This window comes from Eretmochelys imbricata, chromosome 1, assembly GCF_965152235.1.
Source record: "Eretmochelys imbricata isolate rEreImb1 chromosome 1, rEreImb1.hap1, whole genome shotgun sequence".
Classification (NCBI taxonomy): Eukaryota; Metazoa; Chordata; order Testudines; family Cheloniidae; genus Eretmochelys; species Eretmochelys imbricata.
Window position 1 is genome coordinate 215,817,992 of NC_135572.1, and position 15,543 is coordinate 215,833,534.

At 48.2% G+C, this 15,543-nt stretch overlaps 1 protein-coding gene across 1 annotated transcript in view; it reads right to left on the reverse strand.

The window, feature by feature from the left end:
• Positions 1-1,127: 1,127 nt before the first annotated feature.
• Positions 1,128-15,543, reverse strand: part of LOC144259184 (ephrin type-B receptor 5) — a 94,581-nt gene continuing 80,165 nt past the window's right edge. Inside the window, exons 6-16 of the mRNA XM_077807363.1 lie at positions 13,644-13,768; positions 12,206-12,368; positions 11,148-11,262; positions 8,197-8,252; positions 7,963-8,082; positions 6,398-6,645; positions 5,135-5,350; positions 3,824-3,973; positions 3,485-3,678; positions 2,020-2,175; positions 1,128-1,236 (exon numbers count right to left, since the gene is read on the reverse strand). Coding sequence (XP_077663489.1) covers positions 1,128-1,236; positions 2,020-2,175; positions 3,485-3,678; positions 3,824-3,973; positions 5,135-5,350; positions 6,398-6,645; positions 7,963-8,082; positions 8,197-8,252; positions 11,148-11,262; positions 12,206-12,368; positions 13,644-13,768 — 1,652 coding nt within the window. The remainder of the gene's footprint in view (positions 1,237-2,019; positions 2,176-3,484; positions 3,679-3,823; positions 3,974-5,134; positions 5,351-6,397; positions 6,646-7,962; positions 8,083-8,196; positions 8,253-11,147; positions 11,263-12,205; positions 12,369-13,643; positions 13,769-15,543) is intronic.

Below are 15,543 nucleotides of genomic sequence, written 5' to 3' on the forward strand. Positions count from 1 at the left end.
CGCCTCTGCTCTGGGGGGCCAACTGGAGTCGGCGAAGAAAGAACCTTCTGCTCCAAGAGGTCACTCTGTCACCTTCCCCAATGTCCATAATGGCGTGGGAAGCGAATCAGAAGCCCCTGCGCCTCTTGGGTGCAAAGTGGTGTGGAATCAGAACCTAGGTCTCTCCTTCCCAACAGGGACTGGAATGGAACCAGAACCATCTATCAGCGGGAGTCTAAAGGCTCTGCTCTCCTCCCTTCCTCTGTGATCCCTAGAACCAGAATCCTCTGCTCCCCCTCGAATGGCCAGAGCCCAGCAGGGGGGATCCAGGAATCTCTGCTCAGCCACCCTTCCCAACTCGGGAAATGGAGCAGTGTGGATCCAGGGACCACCTGATTCCCTTCCCCACCCCAGGCACCAGTGAATATGTTCCCCTCCCATCCGCTGGGACCATGGTGCAGACTCAAGGCCCCACTGTTGCCTGCCACGAAGCGGTGTGGAGCTCTGACCTCACTGTTGCTTTCCCAGCCCTTCCCTGGAACAGGAAAGCACAGCAGTAACCAGGTCACTCACCCCATCTTCTGTTACATAATGTATCCCCACTTGGTGCTCCAGCTCCCCATCAAGCTGAGGATGGCAGGTGGCTGGCCTGCCCAATCCCCATAGTACCTGAGAAAGAACCTCACACACCTGGACTATTTTCTTTTAGAAAAAAAATGTAACTTTCCTCTGCCTTTATTTTGCCTGGTTCAGGGTGAAAAATGTCTGTGTGGCTTTGATGGGCTCCCAGCTGCAGACACAGTCCAATGACAGCTTTGTAATGTTTTTGATCCCATCTGCTGGCAGAGAAGAGGCAGCAGGTGTGTCTGATCTGTCCAAATTATCTTCCAGCTCCTCCCCACATTACAGTAGCTCCCTCTTCCCCCAGTCCTTCCCCAATGTACAAGATCACCCACATCTGAATGGCACAAGTTCTGTAGCATTGCAGTCAAATCACTGCAAGGGTTTGGTTTGGTGGCATGGGACATTTAATGCCCACTCTCTCTCTGCACAAAGTCTCCAGGGAGCTCCTCGCTTGCTCCCATTGATAGTGAAAATCCCTCTGAATTCCCTTCCTGGAGTTTGGAGGTGGGAGAATGGTCTAAACCTCAGACCTCCACTGGTTCGAGCTGGTTCAAGTGAACTCTCATGAGCTGGATGCTGTTGAGAATCTTCTTCTGGTGACCAACCAGGGTGATCCCAATGCGCTGGATATCTCTGTGAGAGAAAGGGTGCATGGTAAAGATGGGACTCCTGTTCTGAACTGTCCCAACCCACTTCCTCAGTGTCACTTCCCTTTCTCTGGCTCTGTCTTTGTCTTCACTGTTACCCACTTTTAACCCAATTTGTGGCATGGTTGGCACTAAACATGGTTTATGTCACAGCCAGCATGGTTAGTACCGATGGTGCTGCCACAGGTCTAGCCTGGCAGGTAGTTGTCTCCCAAACAGCACAGTATTTCTGCTTTGTAGATAGACACCCTCTGACTGTGCCGTGTGCCTGGTCTGGCCTCCTTCCCAGCTCTCAGTGTGGATGGAGATCCCAGAGTGCACTGTCCCATGAGCTGCTGGTGTCGCTCTGTGTTCCTGCCCTCCTGCTGGGGTACTATGGGACAGCAGCAGCCCAGGTTTTCCCAGAATGCACTGATGCAAATTCAGTTGTGCAGTGGTGTGGCGGCTGATGCACAAACATGTCCCACACATAATCCTGGTGTGGAAAAAGTGGCTGTGTGGGCACAACTCCCTTGTGTATGTTTTACTCGGGTCAGATGAGTGTCAGAGCTGGTTACAAATACGCAGTTGTACTTCGAGGGTAGAAAGGGCCTAAAAGGATGTTAGATGGCAGTTGCCCTGCTGTGAACTGCCCCTCCATTACCTCTGTGTGTATCCTTTGAAGAGTCCCTACTCCTTATCTCCTAGCTCCTCTTCCACTCTGGAAGTTTCTCCTTAGGCGGAAGCCCTCAGCACCCAGCATCCTCTGCTCCATCCCAACTTTACTTACTCCAGTGTCATACGTGAGATGACATCGAAGGTGGTCAGTCCGGCCTGGTCAAAATTCTCCTTGTAGCGGCCCATCTTGATGGCATCCAGCCATTCATGGGCACTGGTGAGTGAGGGGAAGTCTGGGGGTGAGTTGCTCAGCAGGGGCTGGGATGGTCTGCAAAAGAAGAGGGAACTTAAGTGCTAAAAGTTCACATGACCAATGCTTACCAGCCAATTACAATACTCAGTCCAGAGGAGAGCAGAAAGGAAGGGGGACAACACCAGAGCAGCAAGGAATAAGGATAGACACTGATATCCCTTCACCATGCCCCAGCATCTCCACAAGTTCCTGCCTGGTGCCCAGGCTCTCTCTTATAAGCATCTTCCATTTCCCTTAAAAGCACCCAACCCAACTCACCCTGCTAAACAGGTGACAGTCCCGCCCTAATCGCGCTCCATCATGAATCCCTCTGGACAAGCATCCCCAGTTGTCCCAGACTCTCCGGCACTTGCTGGATCTTGCCTCACTGTTTGGGTGAAGACCCCTTGGAGCTGGGGTGGCTTTCCAAAACTGGGGAGATGGGGCTGGTGAAGTCACTCCCTATGTCTCCCCAGTTGTGGACGAGCTCTCCCTCTCTGAGCTACTCCCCTTAGAACAGCCCTTTAGCAGTTATCTCACGCATATAGAGTGGCTCTTTTAGGCTCCAACACTTTCCTTCATCAAAGGGAACAGGAGTAAGCAGCAGCCAAAGGCTAAAGAAACCACGGTATATAAATGAGATTTTCTGCTTTTCCTGCCTTTTGAATCTGTCCCAAGGCTAAAAGTCTCTTTCTATATTGGTGTTTAATAAACTGAGCACAAGCACGCACTCCTCCCCTCCCCCAGCCTTGCACTGTGCTGTGCTGGGCCGAGGTTTAAAACCCACGGGAAAATCCCTCCAGGCCAGCAGGACGTGTTTCCGTCATCCACTCTGGAGCCATCTAATCCTGGCTGCATCTATCCCCAGAGACATCCCCTCTGCTGACCTCCTGCATCTGGTTCCAACAGGCTGGGAAATGCAGATGGGAAAATATCGTATGCGAGACACATTTCTAATTCCAGATTTAAGTAAAGATTTCCTTTTCTCCACAGTCTGGGTCCTCCTTCCTCTGCTCACCCCTAATCCCCGATGTACCCACCACAGGTATTCCCCTCCCTTCATCTGCAAGGTCCCCCATTTCATGCTCACCCCTAACACTGGCTGCCCTGCTGCAGAGATTCCTCTCCCCTTATACTTAGCCCCCACACTCCCATCACCAAGATCACCCCTAATCCCATTTGTAAAGTGCACTAGGCACTGGTTCCATCTTCACACACACACATACATGCCCTTTTTAATTCATAATTGATCCCAGTCTCAGATCTCCCCCGCTTCTTCTGCTCATGGTCCTAGCCTAGCACCCCAGCCACACCTCACCTGCTTTCTGCCCATGGCCCATCTCACCTGCTGCTCCCTGTGCCGGTGGCTTTAAGCACGGATGGCTTGCGGATCATCTTGTCTAGAGCACTGACTATCTGCTCGAATTTGGGCCTCTGAACCCGCTCCTTCTGCCAGCAGTCAAGCATGAGAAGGTGCAAGACAGTGGGGCAGTCTGGGGGTGGTGGCAGGCGATAGTCCTGGTCAATAGCATTAATTACCTGCAGCAAAGGAAGAAACATGCCACGATAAGACCTGGGAAACACTGGCTTCAGCCACTGAGATGTATCTGGGCCTGTTCCACCTTCAGGAGGGACATCAGTGAGAGCAGAGAGACACATACATTCCTGCCCAACCAGAACTTACATCCTGATTAGACATGTCCCAGTAAGGCCTCTCGCCATACGACATCACCTCCCACATGACGATGCCATAGCTCCAGACATCGCTGGAGGATGTGAACTTGCGGTACTGGATGGCTTCGGGAGCAGTCCAGCGGATGGGGATCTTGCCACCCTGAAGAGCAGAGGGAGAGGAGGAGAAAGCAGAGCGCTTGTGAGGCCTGGAGAATCCAAGGAACAGACTTCATTGAATGGCTGAGCCCAGATCCCAGCACCCAGCCCAGCCCAGAGAATCTGGCGCCAGTACAGAACAATGATATTTTGTTGGTTGTTTTGGGGTTAAATTAGTCATGCTCAGATCCCCACCTTGTCCCATGGTATGGATGAGAGCAGAATCCAACCTGTGATTGCTGAAAATCCAATTGTCTAATGAAGTTTAACCCTTATGGTTGGATTTTTCACTGGCGTCGAAGGTGCCCAAATCCTATTGAACATCAACAGGAGTCAGGCACTTGAAGTCCTTAGATTCCTTTGAAAATCCCAGCGTCCAACACCAGAGACAAATGTACTTGATCAGCTTTTCATCCCTTTCTCTTCTGGCCTGACTCTCCCCAACTGACAAAATATTCAAAGCCACTCAGCTGCTGGCTCTTGCTCAAAGCACACTAATCTGATCCCCCCCATCTCACCACCCAACTAGTGGATCCTCCTCTGAGCCCTGCACAGAGGATGATGGCTCCAGTCCCTCTCTCTTGCAGGGAGCCCGGGGGGGGGTCTGAGCTCTACATATATAATGGCTGGTTTAGGTATTGCTCATAGGTGCTGTACAAGGTTTTTTGGCAGGTGTTTTGGGTATAGCACTCACCCCATGCACCCCAGAGGCAGGAGAGGAGTTCAGTCTCTGTGGCGCCTCAGTGCTCAGCCTCTCTGCTGAGCTGGCCAGCACACTGCAGCTGATCGGGTTTGGAATGTGCACCCTTACCCCACACGGCAATGTTCTGAGCTCACCAGCTCATTTTGTACAGCTGATTACATGGCTGCAGTTGTCAGTCACTATCTGACTGGGGCTAGGTTAAAACTGATGACCTCAAGGTGAAAGGTTCTACACCCCATTCCCAATCCCTCCAGTCTTTTCAATCTGAGGCTGAGCTGGAAGTGGTGCACTTGGGGTGGAAGATGCTGTACCCCATTCCTGGTATCTTGTCCCCGAGATACTGCCTGTTCTATAGGTAAGAGGAGCACACACAAGATTTGTATAAAGAATTAACAGTGAATGGAGGACAGGCCTGTGCAGGGCAGTCACAGCATAAGCCCAGTTTCCCCACCAGTAACTCACCAGGGCCCCAGTATAGGTGGGGTTTGAGGCATCATCTTCCAGGAAGCGGGACAAACCAAAGTCAGACACCTTGCACACCAGGTTGCTGTTGACCAGGATGTTACGGGCAGCCAAGTCACGGTGGACATAGTTCATGTCCGAGAGGTAACGCATGCCAGCTGCGATCCCCCGCTGCATCCCCACCAGCTGCAGCATGCTAAACTGTCCTTCTCGTTGCTGCAGACAGAAGAGACACACCCAGAAGATTCAGGCCTCAGTGGACACAGGCATTACAGCCAGCAGAGAAAAGCAACAATGAGGTATTGGAGCAGGAGGGATTATGAAGTTAGTTAAAAGAACTAAATATGTCTATGTTCAGCCAAATTTGGGAAAGACAGAACCACCTACAGGCACCATACAAGTGTAAACACCAAGGAAGGAGAGGGGAGTTTTAAGGCAATAGATCGCAAACAGCTTCATACTGGAGACCCACTTCTGAAGATACATCTAATCTTGGGGACACTTTCTCTTCTAGCCTCCAACTCCTGATCCTCCATCATCTCTGTAGCAGCTAGATGACCAGGCTACAGGAAAAAAGAGCGACCTGCAGCCCTCTCTGCTCTGATCTTTCAGGTCTCTAATTCGGTTCTATGTGCTGTATAAGCTTCCAATTGTAGTGTCACCTGCAAATCTGTCTGTGGTTAAATTATCATCAAACACCTGGTAAAGAAAGAGGTGAAGCAGCTCACAAGGAGCAGAGAAATCCATCTTCAGTTCTATTTTAATTTAGTTGATCAAAAAACCTCTGAAAACTCTAAGAGGCTATAATTAGCACGAAGCTTTACTTCTTGAAGGCAGAAGAGCCACTATTTGGTCAACAGGAAGCTCCATGGACCACCTAAAAATGCCCTATAATGCACAGCTTGAAAACCACATCCCTAAGGAGGCCTCGGGGGATAGGATTAATAGTAACTGCAGGACAGGAAGCAGAGTGGGGCATTTTAGCCTGGATATCAGGAAATATTTCTCATCAGTGAGTTTGTATTGGACGGTGGAACAGTCTACCCATCTCCCACTGGGTGACCTGGCCAGTGATGGAAGATTCTCGACACATTGGGCCCAGAGAGATCCATTCAGTGTCTCATCATTAGCTCCATCACACCTCCAGGGAATTGGCCTTGAGATATGACAGATATAGAGAAGAAGAGGATGGAGAGATTAAATGATGGAGCTGACAGTGACAAAGAGGTGCGGGTGCATGGAGCAGAGTCCAGCTTGGGATACCCTGAGGAAGGAATCCAGTGAGCCGTTCTCCATGAACTCTGTGACGATCATGACGGGTCGGCTCTTGGTGACCACACCCTCCAGGCGGATGACATTGGGATGCTCAAACTGCCCCATGATGCTGGCCTCACTCAGAAATTCCCGCCGCTGCTCATCTGTGTAACCTGACTTCAGAGTCTTGATGGCCACTGTGTACTCCCGCTTCCCCGGGGGTTTCAGGCGCCCAAAACACACCTCTCCAAACTCTCCTGCCAAGGGAGGAAGAAAACACAGCTAGCATGAGATGGGGAAACATGAGATCCTAGTGAGGGATAGACTGGAAAACAGTCTACTGTTAAGATCCCAGGGACCAACAAGGACCAGGGTAGTGGTTAGAATCATAGCATATCAGGGTTGGAAGGGACCTCAGGAGGTCATCTAGTCCAATCCCCTACTCAAAGCAGTACCTAATCCCCAACTAAATCATCCCAGCCAGGGCTTTCTCAAGCCTGACCTTAAAAACCTCTAAGGAAGGAGATTATACCACCTCCCAAGGTAACCTATTCCAGTGCTTCACCACCCTCCTAGTGAAAAAGTTTTTGCCTACTATTCAACCTAAACCTCCCCCACTGCAACTTGAGACCATTACTCCTTGTTCTATTATCTGCTACCACTGAGCACAGTCTAGATCTATCTTCTTTGGAACCCTCTGTCAGGTAGTTGAAAGCAGCTATCAAATCCCACCTTATTCTTCTCTTCTGCAAACTAAATAATCCCAGTTCCCTCAGCCTCTCCTCATAAGTCATGTGCTCCAGCCCCCTAATCATTTTTGTCGCCATCCGCTGGACTCTTTCCAATTTTTCCACATCCTTCTTGTAGTGTGGGGCCCAAAACTGGACACAGTACTCCAGATGAGGCCTCACCAATGCCCAATAGAGGGAAATAATCATGTCCCTTGATCTGATGGCAATGTTCCTACTTATAAAGCCCAAAATGTCATTAGCCTTCTTGGCAACAAGGGCACATTGTTGACCATATCCAGCTTCTCGTCCACTGTAACCCCTAGGTCCTTTTCTGCAGAACTGCTGCCTAGCCACTCGGTCCCTAGTCTGTAGCAGTGCATGGGATTCTTCCGTCCTAAGTGCAGGACTCTGCACTTGTCCTTGTTGAACTGCATCAGATTTCTTTTGGCTGAACCCTCTAATTTGTCTAGGTCCCTCTGTATCCTATCCCTATCACTCCTCCCAGTTTAGTGTTAGGGTTCGGGTTAGCATAAAATTCATGGTCAAAGCTCCAATTTGAACGAGGATGTGTTTTAAGGTTTGAAACAGAACAGGGGGTCAACCAAGGATTTGGGGGTGGCCTTTTCAATGCTGCTTTAGACGCAGCTTTGGACCAAGCTAGGGATTAAAGTTAAGGTGCATTCTGGTCAGGATGCAGGCTAGCTGCACTGATATTGTTCCAGGAAGTAGGGCAGGGGTTAATTCTCAATGGAGGCTAGCAGTGATGTGGGTCAGGATTGAGTCACACCAGGAGTTGCAAAGCTATCGGCCATAAAGAGGGGTTTGCCATTCTCCCTGCATTACCTGATCCAATGACCTCCTCAATCTTGACAAAAGACACATCAATCTCCTTGGCAAATTCCCGAATAGCCTCATTGGGGTCCTCGTAGGTCGAAGGGTCAATGTAATACTTCACCCCAAGCCCTACGAGGAAGAAGAGATAGCCCAACCATGATCACAGCCAAGCCCCAGGGAGGAAGAGACATGAGTGAGCCCTGAAGAGACTCTCCCTACCACCTATCCCTGGTGAACACTTACCCCGCGTGCTGATGTACTGCTGCAGACGGTCTGTATATGGGGTCTCTCGCCTCTTACTGTGGGACACAAAGAAAAGGGGAAATCAAAGCAGGCAGGAAAGGGTCTCCCAGGCTTCCCAGTGTGAGGTCAGAATCAAAGAAGCACAGAAGTCAAGGATGGAATAGACTTATTAAGGTCCCCACCATCTGCTGGTGGTCAATGCAGGGTTGATCCCTACAGCATATCTACCCTTGCTGTATCCAGTCAAGTTTCAAACATGCAAAAGGTTGGGACCTCCACCAGTCCCTCTGGGAAACTATTCCATAGCCGAATACAATTATCTGGGAAGGTTTTCCCAATATGCTTGGCTAAACTTTTTAAATTTCATTCCATCACTACAGGTTATTCTTCTTAGTACCACCCTAAATAATTCCTTTCCTTCTGTGTTTTTTATACTCATCAACTATGTTGTTCTCCCCTTATGTTGTTCTTACCACAGCCACACAGATTTAGTTCTTTTCAATTCTCCCCATAAGTCAGCCCCTCCGTATCATTTCTGTTGCTCTTGTCTAAACTGTGACCACCTTGACACATCTTTCTGGTAGTGTGATACCCCAAACTGAACACAGAGATCATACAGACAGGGCCTCCCTGTTCCACGATATGATGCCTTTGTGCATACAGCTCAAAATCGCAATAGTCTGTATTTCTGTCATATCATATTGCAAAGACGTATCTAATTTCCAGCCTCCGTTGTCTCTTTGCAAGCTTCTTCCTCCCATTCATTATGTATGTCTCAGGTCATTCTCCAGCCATTCTAGATAAACTTTCCAAGTTGAATCTTGTTTTCTTATTTTTCTGCCCATATTTCTAATCTCTCTTTATTTTTATATGACTTTATAATACTTCTCTGTACTCACAGGTATTCACAGCTCCTTCTAATTTAGTATCATCTGTGTATTTCATTTATATGACCAACTTCTTCTTGATCAGATTAAATAAGACGAGGCCCCAAACCAAGCCCTGTGGCATCTCAACACACAGATACCCAACAACTCAATGCTTTTCTGCTTATCATCATCCTCTGGTTACAGTTTTTCAGCCAGTTTTCAATCCATATGACTGTTTCTATCCAATCCAACTGGAATTTGAGATACGATTTCACAAAACACAGGGTTTAATTGCTTTATTAGTGTCCAGAGTTCAACATATCTACAACTACCATCCACTAATTCTGTAATTCTAAAAAATAACAACCATCAGGCTCGTGCGGCACCCTGCATTATTCATAAACAATGCTTTTTTCTCAGGACTCTGTTAAACCTTCACAACTTTAGTGAGCGATTTTTCTCTCAAGATCTGCTCAGTTATTTTATCATGGACAGAAACTGGCATTACAGGGTAATGATTGCCAGCATCATTCCCCAATGTTTATTGTTTTGAAGGTCAGCACTACATTTGCATTCTCCCCCAAGTCCTCTGATACCTCTCCTGGTTCCCATAATTTTCAAAAATAAGTTTATCTGCAGAATTCCCTTTAAACCCTGCATTGCATATTGACAAGACAATATGTGTTAATGTTTCCAAGTGTAATATATATTTATAATGTATTTAAATTTTCTAAATATAAACCTAATCATTTTAATAGCTATTTTGTAAGGTTTTCCTTATTTACTAAATGTCCAAACTTATTTTTCTTATTGAAAGCAGATTTAAAATAAAAAGGAGTAGGATATCTCAGCCATTTCGGTGTCATCATTAATTTCATCCATTCTCTCATTGGTAAGTGGGCGTTCTTTGTCTATGGTATTTCTTCTCCCACAGACGTATTTACAGAATCCTTTTAGTCCCCTCCTCATCCCCAGCTTTGGCTAGTATTAATTCATTCTGCTTTTTGTAAAAAAAAAATATATGCTTTATTGAGTTGTGCACATATCATCACATATTTCCAACCGTAACAGGAAATTATAGTTTTAACAGTCCAAAGTTACAACAGGAGACTGTAACAGAAATATAACAACATTTGTATTTTTTCATTCTTTCCTCCCCAGAAAAAAATAACAAAAGAAAAAAATGTACATGAAAAAGGAAAACAAATATTAAAAAGGGAAAGAGGAGAACAAAAAACAAACCCTAGATTTTGCTCCATATACATGACAGGAAAGGCTAAAAGGTTCCTTTTTGCAGAATGCAGGGGGGGTAGGGTGGAGCAGAGACACAGAGAACACATATAGATGGTCTAAGGGTTCAGAGATGGGGTGAGTTTGGGGATGGGGATGTTGATCGGTTCTTGTTTTTATCTTTCAAAAGGACCCCATCATTCATTGTCAGACCCCAGGGGTGTTCTTGTTTTTCTGTTGTGCTTTGGTTTATGCTACTCTTCTCTTTTCCCTGCAAATTGTTTATTTGACTTCTCTTTTTCTACAGTGCTTTCTTTAAACCTACCTTATTATCTTTGAATCAGTCCTTCCTGGAGCCACGTGGGCTGCACTCCTTGTATTCTTGTTTTTCAGACGAGCTATAATTCCTAGGATCTTAATTAGAGGGTATTTTCAGACTCCCCAGGCACCTTCTACATCAGCAGATTTTAATACTTCCTCCCATCAGTTTTTATTCACTAGATTTCTTCATTCCCTAGAGTTTGTTGGCCTAAAATTTTAATCTACAAGTCCATTCTTTACTGTGCTGCAGGCAAACACCTTGTGGTCACTAGTTTTAAGCTTCCCTTTTGTTTTCACTTGAGGCCCATCCAATTCCCAGTGACATCAATGGGAGTATTTCCAATGGATTTGGTCCTCAATTAGGAGCAGTGGGGTAGGATCCCCCTTAGGGAGATGCAGAGCAAGATGGGAGCTCATGGGGGTTTGGATGAATGTACAGTGGAACTGGGTTTCCAGAGGGATGAGTTTAGGTAGGGGGGGCTCCACTGGCTGGGATGCAGGTGCTGGGCATGAGGAGGGGAAGGAATTCACCTCTTGAAGATGATGGCAAGGATGGCAATGGCAGCAATTACCAAGAAGGCCAGACCACCGAGTGCTGAGCCCACGATAAGTGGCAGCCGGTCCTGAACCACTTCCGAGCGTTCGCCTGGCAAGGGAGAGACACACACATACAGAGGACAAGGGCTGTCATAGTCTCCTACCAGTTCAGCCAGACTCCACCCAGAGAACTATTCCAGCCTCCCCTAGATCCCGCAGTCAAACCCTGATACCGCAACACCCTCCAATTAACTCTTCCATTACCCCCTTCAATCTCTCTGTCTCCAATGTCTCCCTTCCTCCCCCTGGAAATCCCACAGCCCTTCCTATCCCCTTCTGCCTCCCCTGCTCCCTGCTTGCCTGGATCCACTGACTCCTGAGCAGCCACCTGAGTGTAATCCATCTGGCACCTTGGTTCCCGGGGCCAACCTCTCCCCTTCCTTCAGCTCACAGGAGAGATGTATGAAGAGGTCGCCCTGACCCAGCCCTTTTGATCCACGCCCAGAGCTGTCACAGGTGATACACAGCTCCCTCCATGAATGGAGGCTGAACCTGCCAAAAAGCAGGTTTTGTCTGGATGCTCTGGGGCCTGATTTCCACCAGACCATTGCAGAGCACTGAACTGTGACCGGTCTGAACTGCGATCCCCTGTGCAATGCGGTACTGGGCTCCCCTACAGCTGCTAACACACTCCAGTCCTGATGGGCATTTGCACAAGAGTGCAAGGGACTGAGGATGTAGATGTCCCAAAAGCCTGAGTAACAGGTATGCTCGAGATTGCACACAGGCGCATTAAGTTTGTGTGAGTGATCATATGGGTTTGTGATCTTTTGCAAACATGCACCTGTGAAGGCCTGTGTGGGTCTTCAAGCATGAAAAAGAGTTGGATATAAGTGTATTATCACAAGTGTATTATGTGAATAGGAGTGCAAGGGCGAGGGGGTTTGGGAGCATGAGCTAGTGGGCATGTATACAGGCATGTGTGAGCATGAGAGGTGTGGGTGTGTGCATGCAGGTACCAGTTCGAGAGTACATGCAAGTGCATCACTCACCTCCCACCAGGGTCTGGAAATACATCTTGCCACTATATGGCCCGTAACCCACAGCTGTCCTGGCTCGCACCTGGAAGGCATAGATCTTGCCTGGGCTCAGGTTTGAGATGGTGGCCATGTTGGTCTCACTGGTTATGGTGAATGAGTTATCCTCATCTTCTGCCTGCAAGCCAATGCCAATCAGAGGAGATGACAAATGTGAGACCCCAGCTACAGATGAAACTCTTCAGCAAATAATCCTAGGTTCCCTGTACAATGCCCCTCGATCCTGCCCTGCAGCCCCTCCCCCCCAGTAGTCCAGTCCTAGGCTCCCCACCCAGCTCTGCCAATGCCCCTCATTCCTGACCTTAAAGGAAGTGAGTAGTAAGGGAAAAGGAAAAGTGTGATTTGGTCAAGAGTGAGGAAGATGAGTGTAAGGAGCTAGGACATGGACGGGTGGTGTATCTTCCGATGGGGCCCTGGTGCGATGCTATTCATCTCAATAATCTCCCAACTTGTCCTGGAACATTACCTCCTATGCCCACCAAACTCAGCCACTCCCTTTCCAGAATCCACTGCAACAGCAGATATAGTGCTCCATAGGACAACCTGCTGGAATTGGCACTACCATTTACAAGACACCCTTACAACCAGAGGAAGGACCTGTACTGAACAACTGTGCAATGTGTTCCAGTGGAAGAGCAGAGATGAGGCTTGAACTCTCCTCCAGACATCTTGCCCTGCAACCATCAACCTCCAGTTAGGAGTCATGACTGATGTGGGTGGAAAACAACTATTGTGTCCCATCTGCCAGCCTATAATGGATCGACATGCTGCCTAATGAATGGCAGGTGTGAGTTCACACCATCCCATATTCCAAACTCCTGTAGCACACACCCAAGCAGAACAGGACCCAGTGCCAACCGAGTCTGAGTGGCAATGGACAGTTCCTAGCATTAATCTGCAAAGGGTTTTTTACAGGTACAGAGAGATTTCTATCCACCCTTGGCTGGAGATGCCAGTCCCATGAGATTTCCCTCTGTGAGGGCATAATGGGAGTGTTCCTGCTGAAAATGAGCCCATCCCCTCAAAGATGTATCATTTCTGGAACTCCAGTTCCTTTTATCATCTTTGCATCTGGCATCCCTAAACTCTTCCGAAAGATCTAATCTAATCCCAGGGATGAACTCAGCTAGAGTTCTCCCCTCTACTGGTCCACACCATTTGGTTCTATCAGTCTGGGAAATACAAAAGAGAAAATATTGGATGAAAAATACATTTGCAATCCCAGTTTTTGCCACAGATTCCCCTTTCTTCGCACTAGAAGTACCCTTCTTCCCCTTGCTCACCTCAGTTCTCAGCTGTATTCCCAATCTAGAGAGATTTCCCTTTCCCTTCTCCATGTTCCCCCACTAATGCACACAGTAGGGCAGTTTCTTTTCCATTGCCCTCCACTCACCTTGTCGAAATAGCGTAACAGGTAGTCCAGGATGACTCCATTGGGCTGGTCTGGCTGTGGCCAGGACAATGTGATGCTGTTGGCGGTGCGACTCACCTGATGCATCATAGGAACTGCAGAGGGGACTAGAAACAAGACAGAAAGGAGGAGGAAGAGGTTGTAAGGGGAAAAGCTTGTTCAGAAGATATAATTTAATTTGAGGTGACAGTGTGGGCTTCAGCCTCTCCTTACTTTTCTCTGGAGTCTCATCACGAAGGATCCCACAGTGCCTTACAAATATACCGAAAGACATCCAGGGGCAATTTAATTTCACTGAAATTAGTCACCTCTTGGGTAGTGTAGTGAGGCAGAGTGGTCTCCCATGGACCCAGAGGAGGAGGGACCACTCACTGAGCCCTGGTGGATGGAGCCAGGAAGTATAAAAGGAGGGTCTGGGAGCTCAGTTGGGCTGCAGCCGCCGAAGGAACCAGACGCCTCCAGCCTGCTCCCGAGCAGGGAGACTGCTGTGGGCCCCTGCAGAGCTGAGGACTGGCCAGAGCTGACTCTTGTTGTCCTGCCATGACTAAGGGCTTGGGCTATCCTAACTGTGTTTGCGACTCTGCCCTGACGGCAGGCCAGAGCCCCAGGCTGTATGTGGCCCTGCTAATTCCCCAAGAGTGTGCGACACACAGGGACGTCATGAGGCGAAGTGGCTTCCCACAGACCCAGAGGGGGGACCACCACCAACCTACTACAGAAATATGGCAGTCTGTTAAAAGCGCACAGCAACCATGTGCAACACATTAAGACAAGAAGTGAAGAAGAATCCCTTATCCCAGGGAATTTAGGTCAGCAGAACGAAATGCCCCAAAATGGACTTTGGCCAGGACACTGGGGTTAAAACCCCAACTTTTATATAAGAGGATATAGGCTCTTCAATGATCAAAGTGTTCAGTGCCACTGATGGTACCTTCTCCACAGCTCTGAGCCCCACCACAATGCCAGAGTAGTAATTTAGACTCCTACAATACCTTTCATCAGTAGATTGCAAAGGGGTTTTCAAAAAAATTAATTAAGCCTCCTCCTACTCTCCTATGGTGTAGGTCAGTTTTATTTGCTGTACTGCACTGATGGGGCAACTGAGGCAAGGGATTGAATGACTTGCCCAAGGCAAAGAGTGAGAGTAACTAAGCCAGAAGCAGAAGTGCCTCTAGATTACACTCCCTTAACAACAGTCATATCAGATGAATCACTGGAGATGAAGGATGTGACCCAAAGAACACCTGGCCCAGCTCTTTTCTAACCTTCTCTAGAAAGCAGCAGGCTGTATGTGTCAGGATGGAGGTGAGGAAAGTCACATCCCCTGCCACTAGAGCCAGTGAATGAAGCCAGGAAATCTCAGTCAGTCATGAGGGAGTGATAAAGTGCAACATGGATTATTCAGTGAGCAGGGGGAAGGAAGAGTAGTGCAGTGAATAAGAAACAAGACTTGGAGTCAGGAGACCTTTGCTCTGCTGTTGGTGCAGTATGTTGCCTTGGGCAAGTCAATTAGCATCTCTGTGCCTCTGCCACCACAATTATAAAGTGGGGATGATGCTAGGCCTATTGCTTTCCCCAGGAGCACGGCTTCCCTGGAGCCTGTGTGACATCACAAGCTCCTTGGAGGTAAATTTGAAAGATTTCTGCAACTGCATATGCACATAAATCAGAGCTAGGTGGCATGGAGAACAGGCTTGGATAGTTGGAGCAACTGGAAAGAAGATATGGGGCCTTTCACCTCTAGGTCACCAGTTGCAAGCCAGGAGCTGAGGGAGTTTGATGAGTCTGGGGGCTTGGGGACAGGGTTGGAGCCGTTCCTAGGTCACTGGTTCCAATGCCGCCCTAGGTCAGTAAAGAATGAAAGTTGCTCTCATTTGGGTCT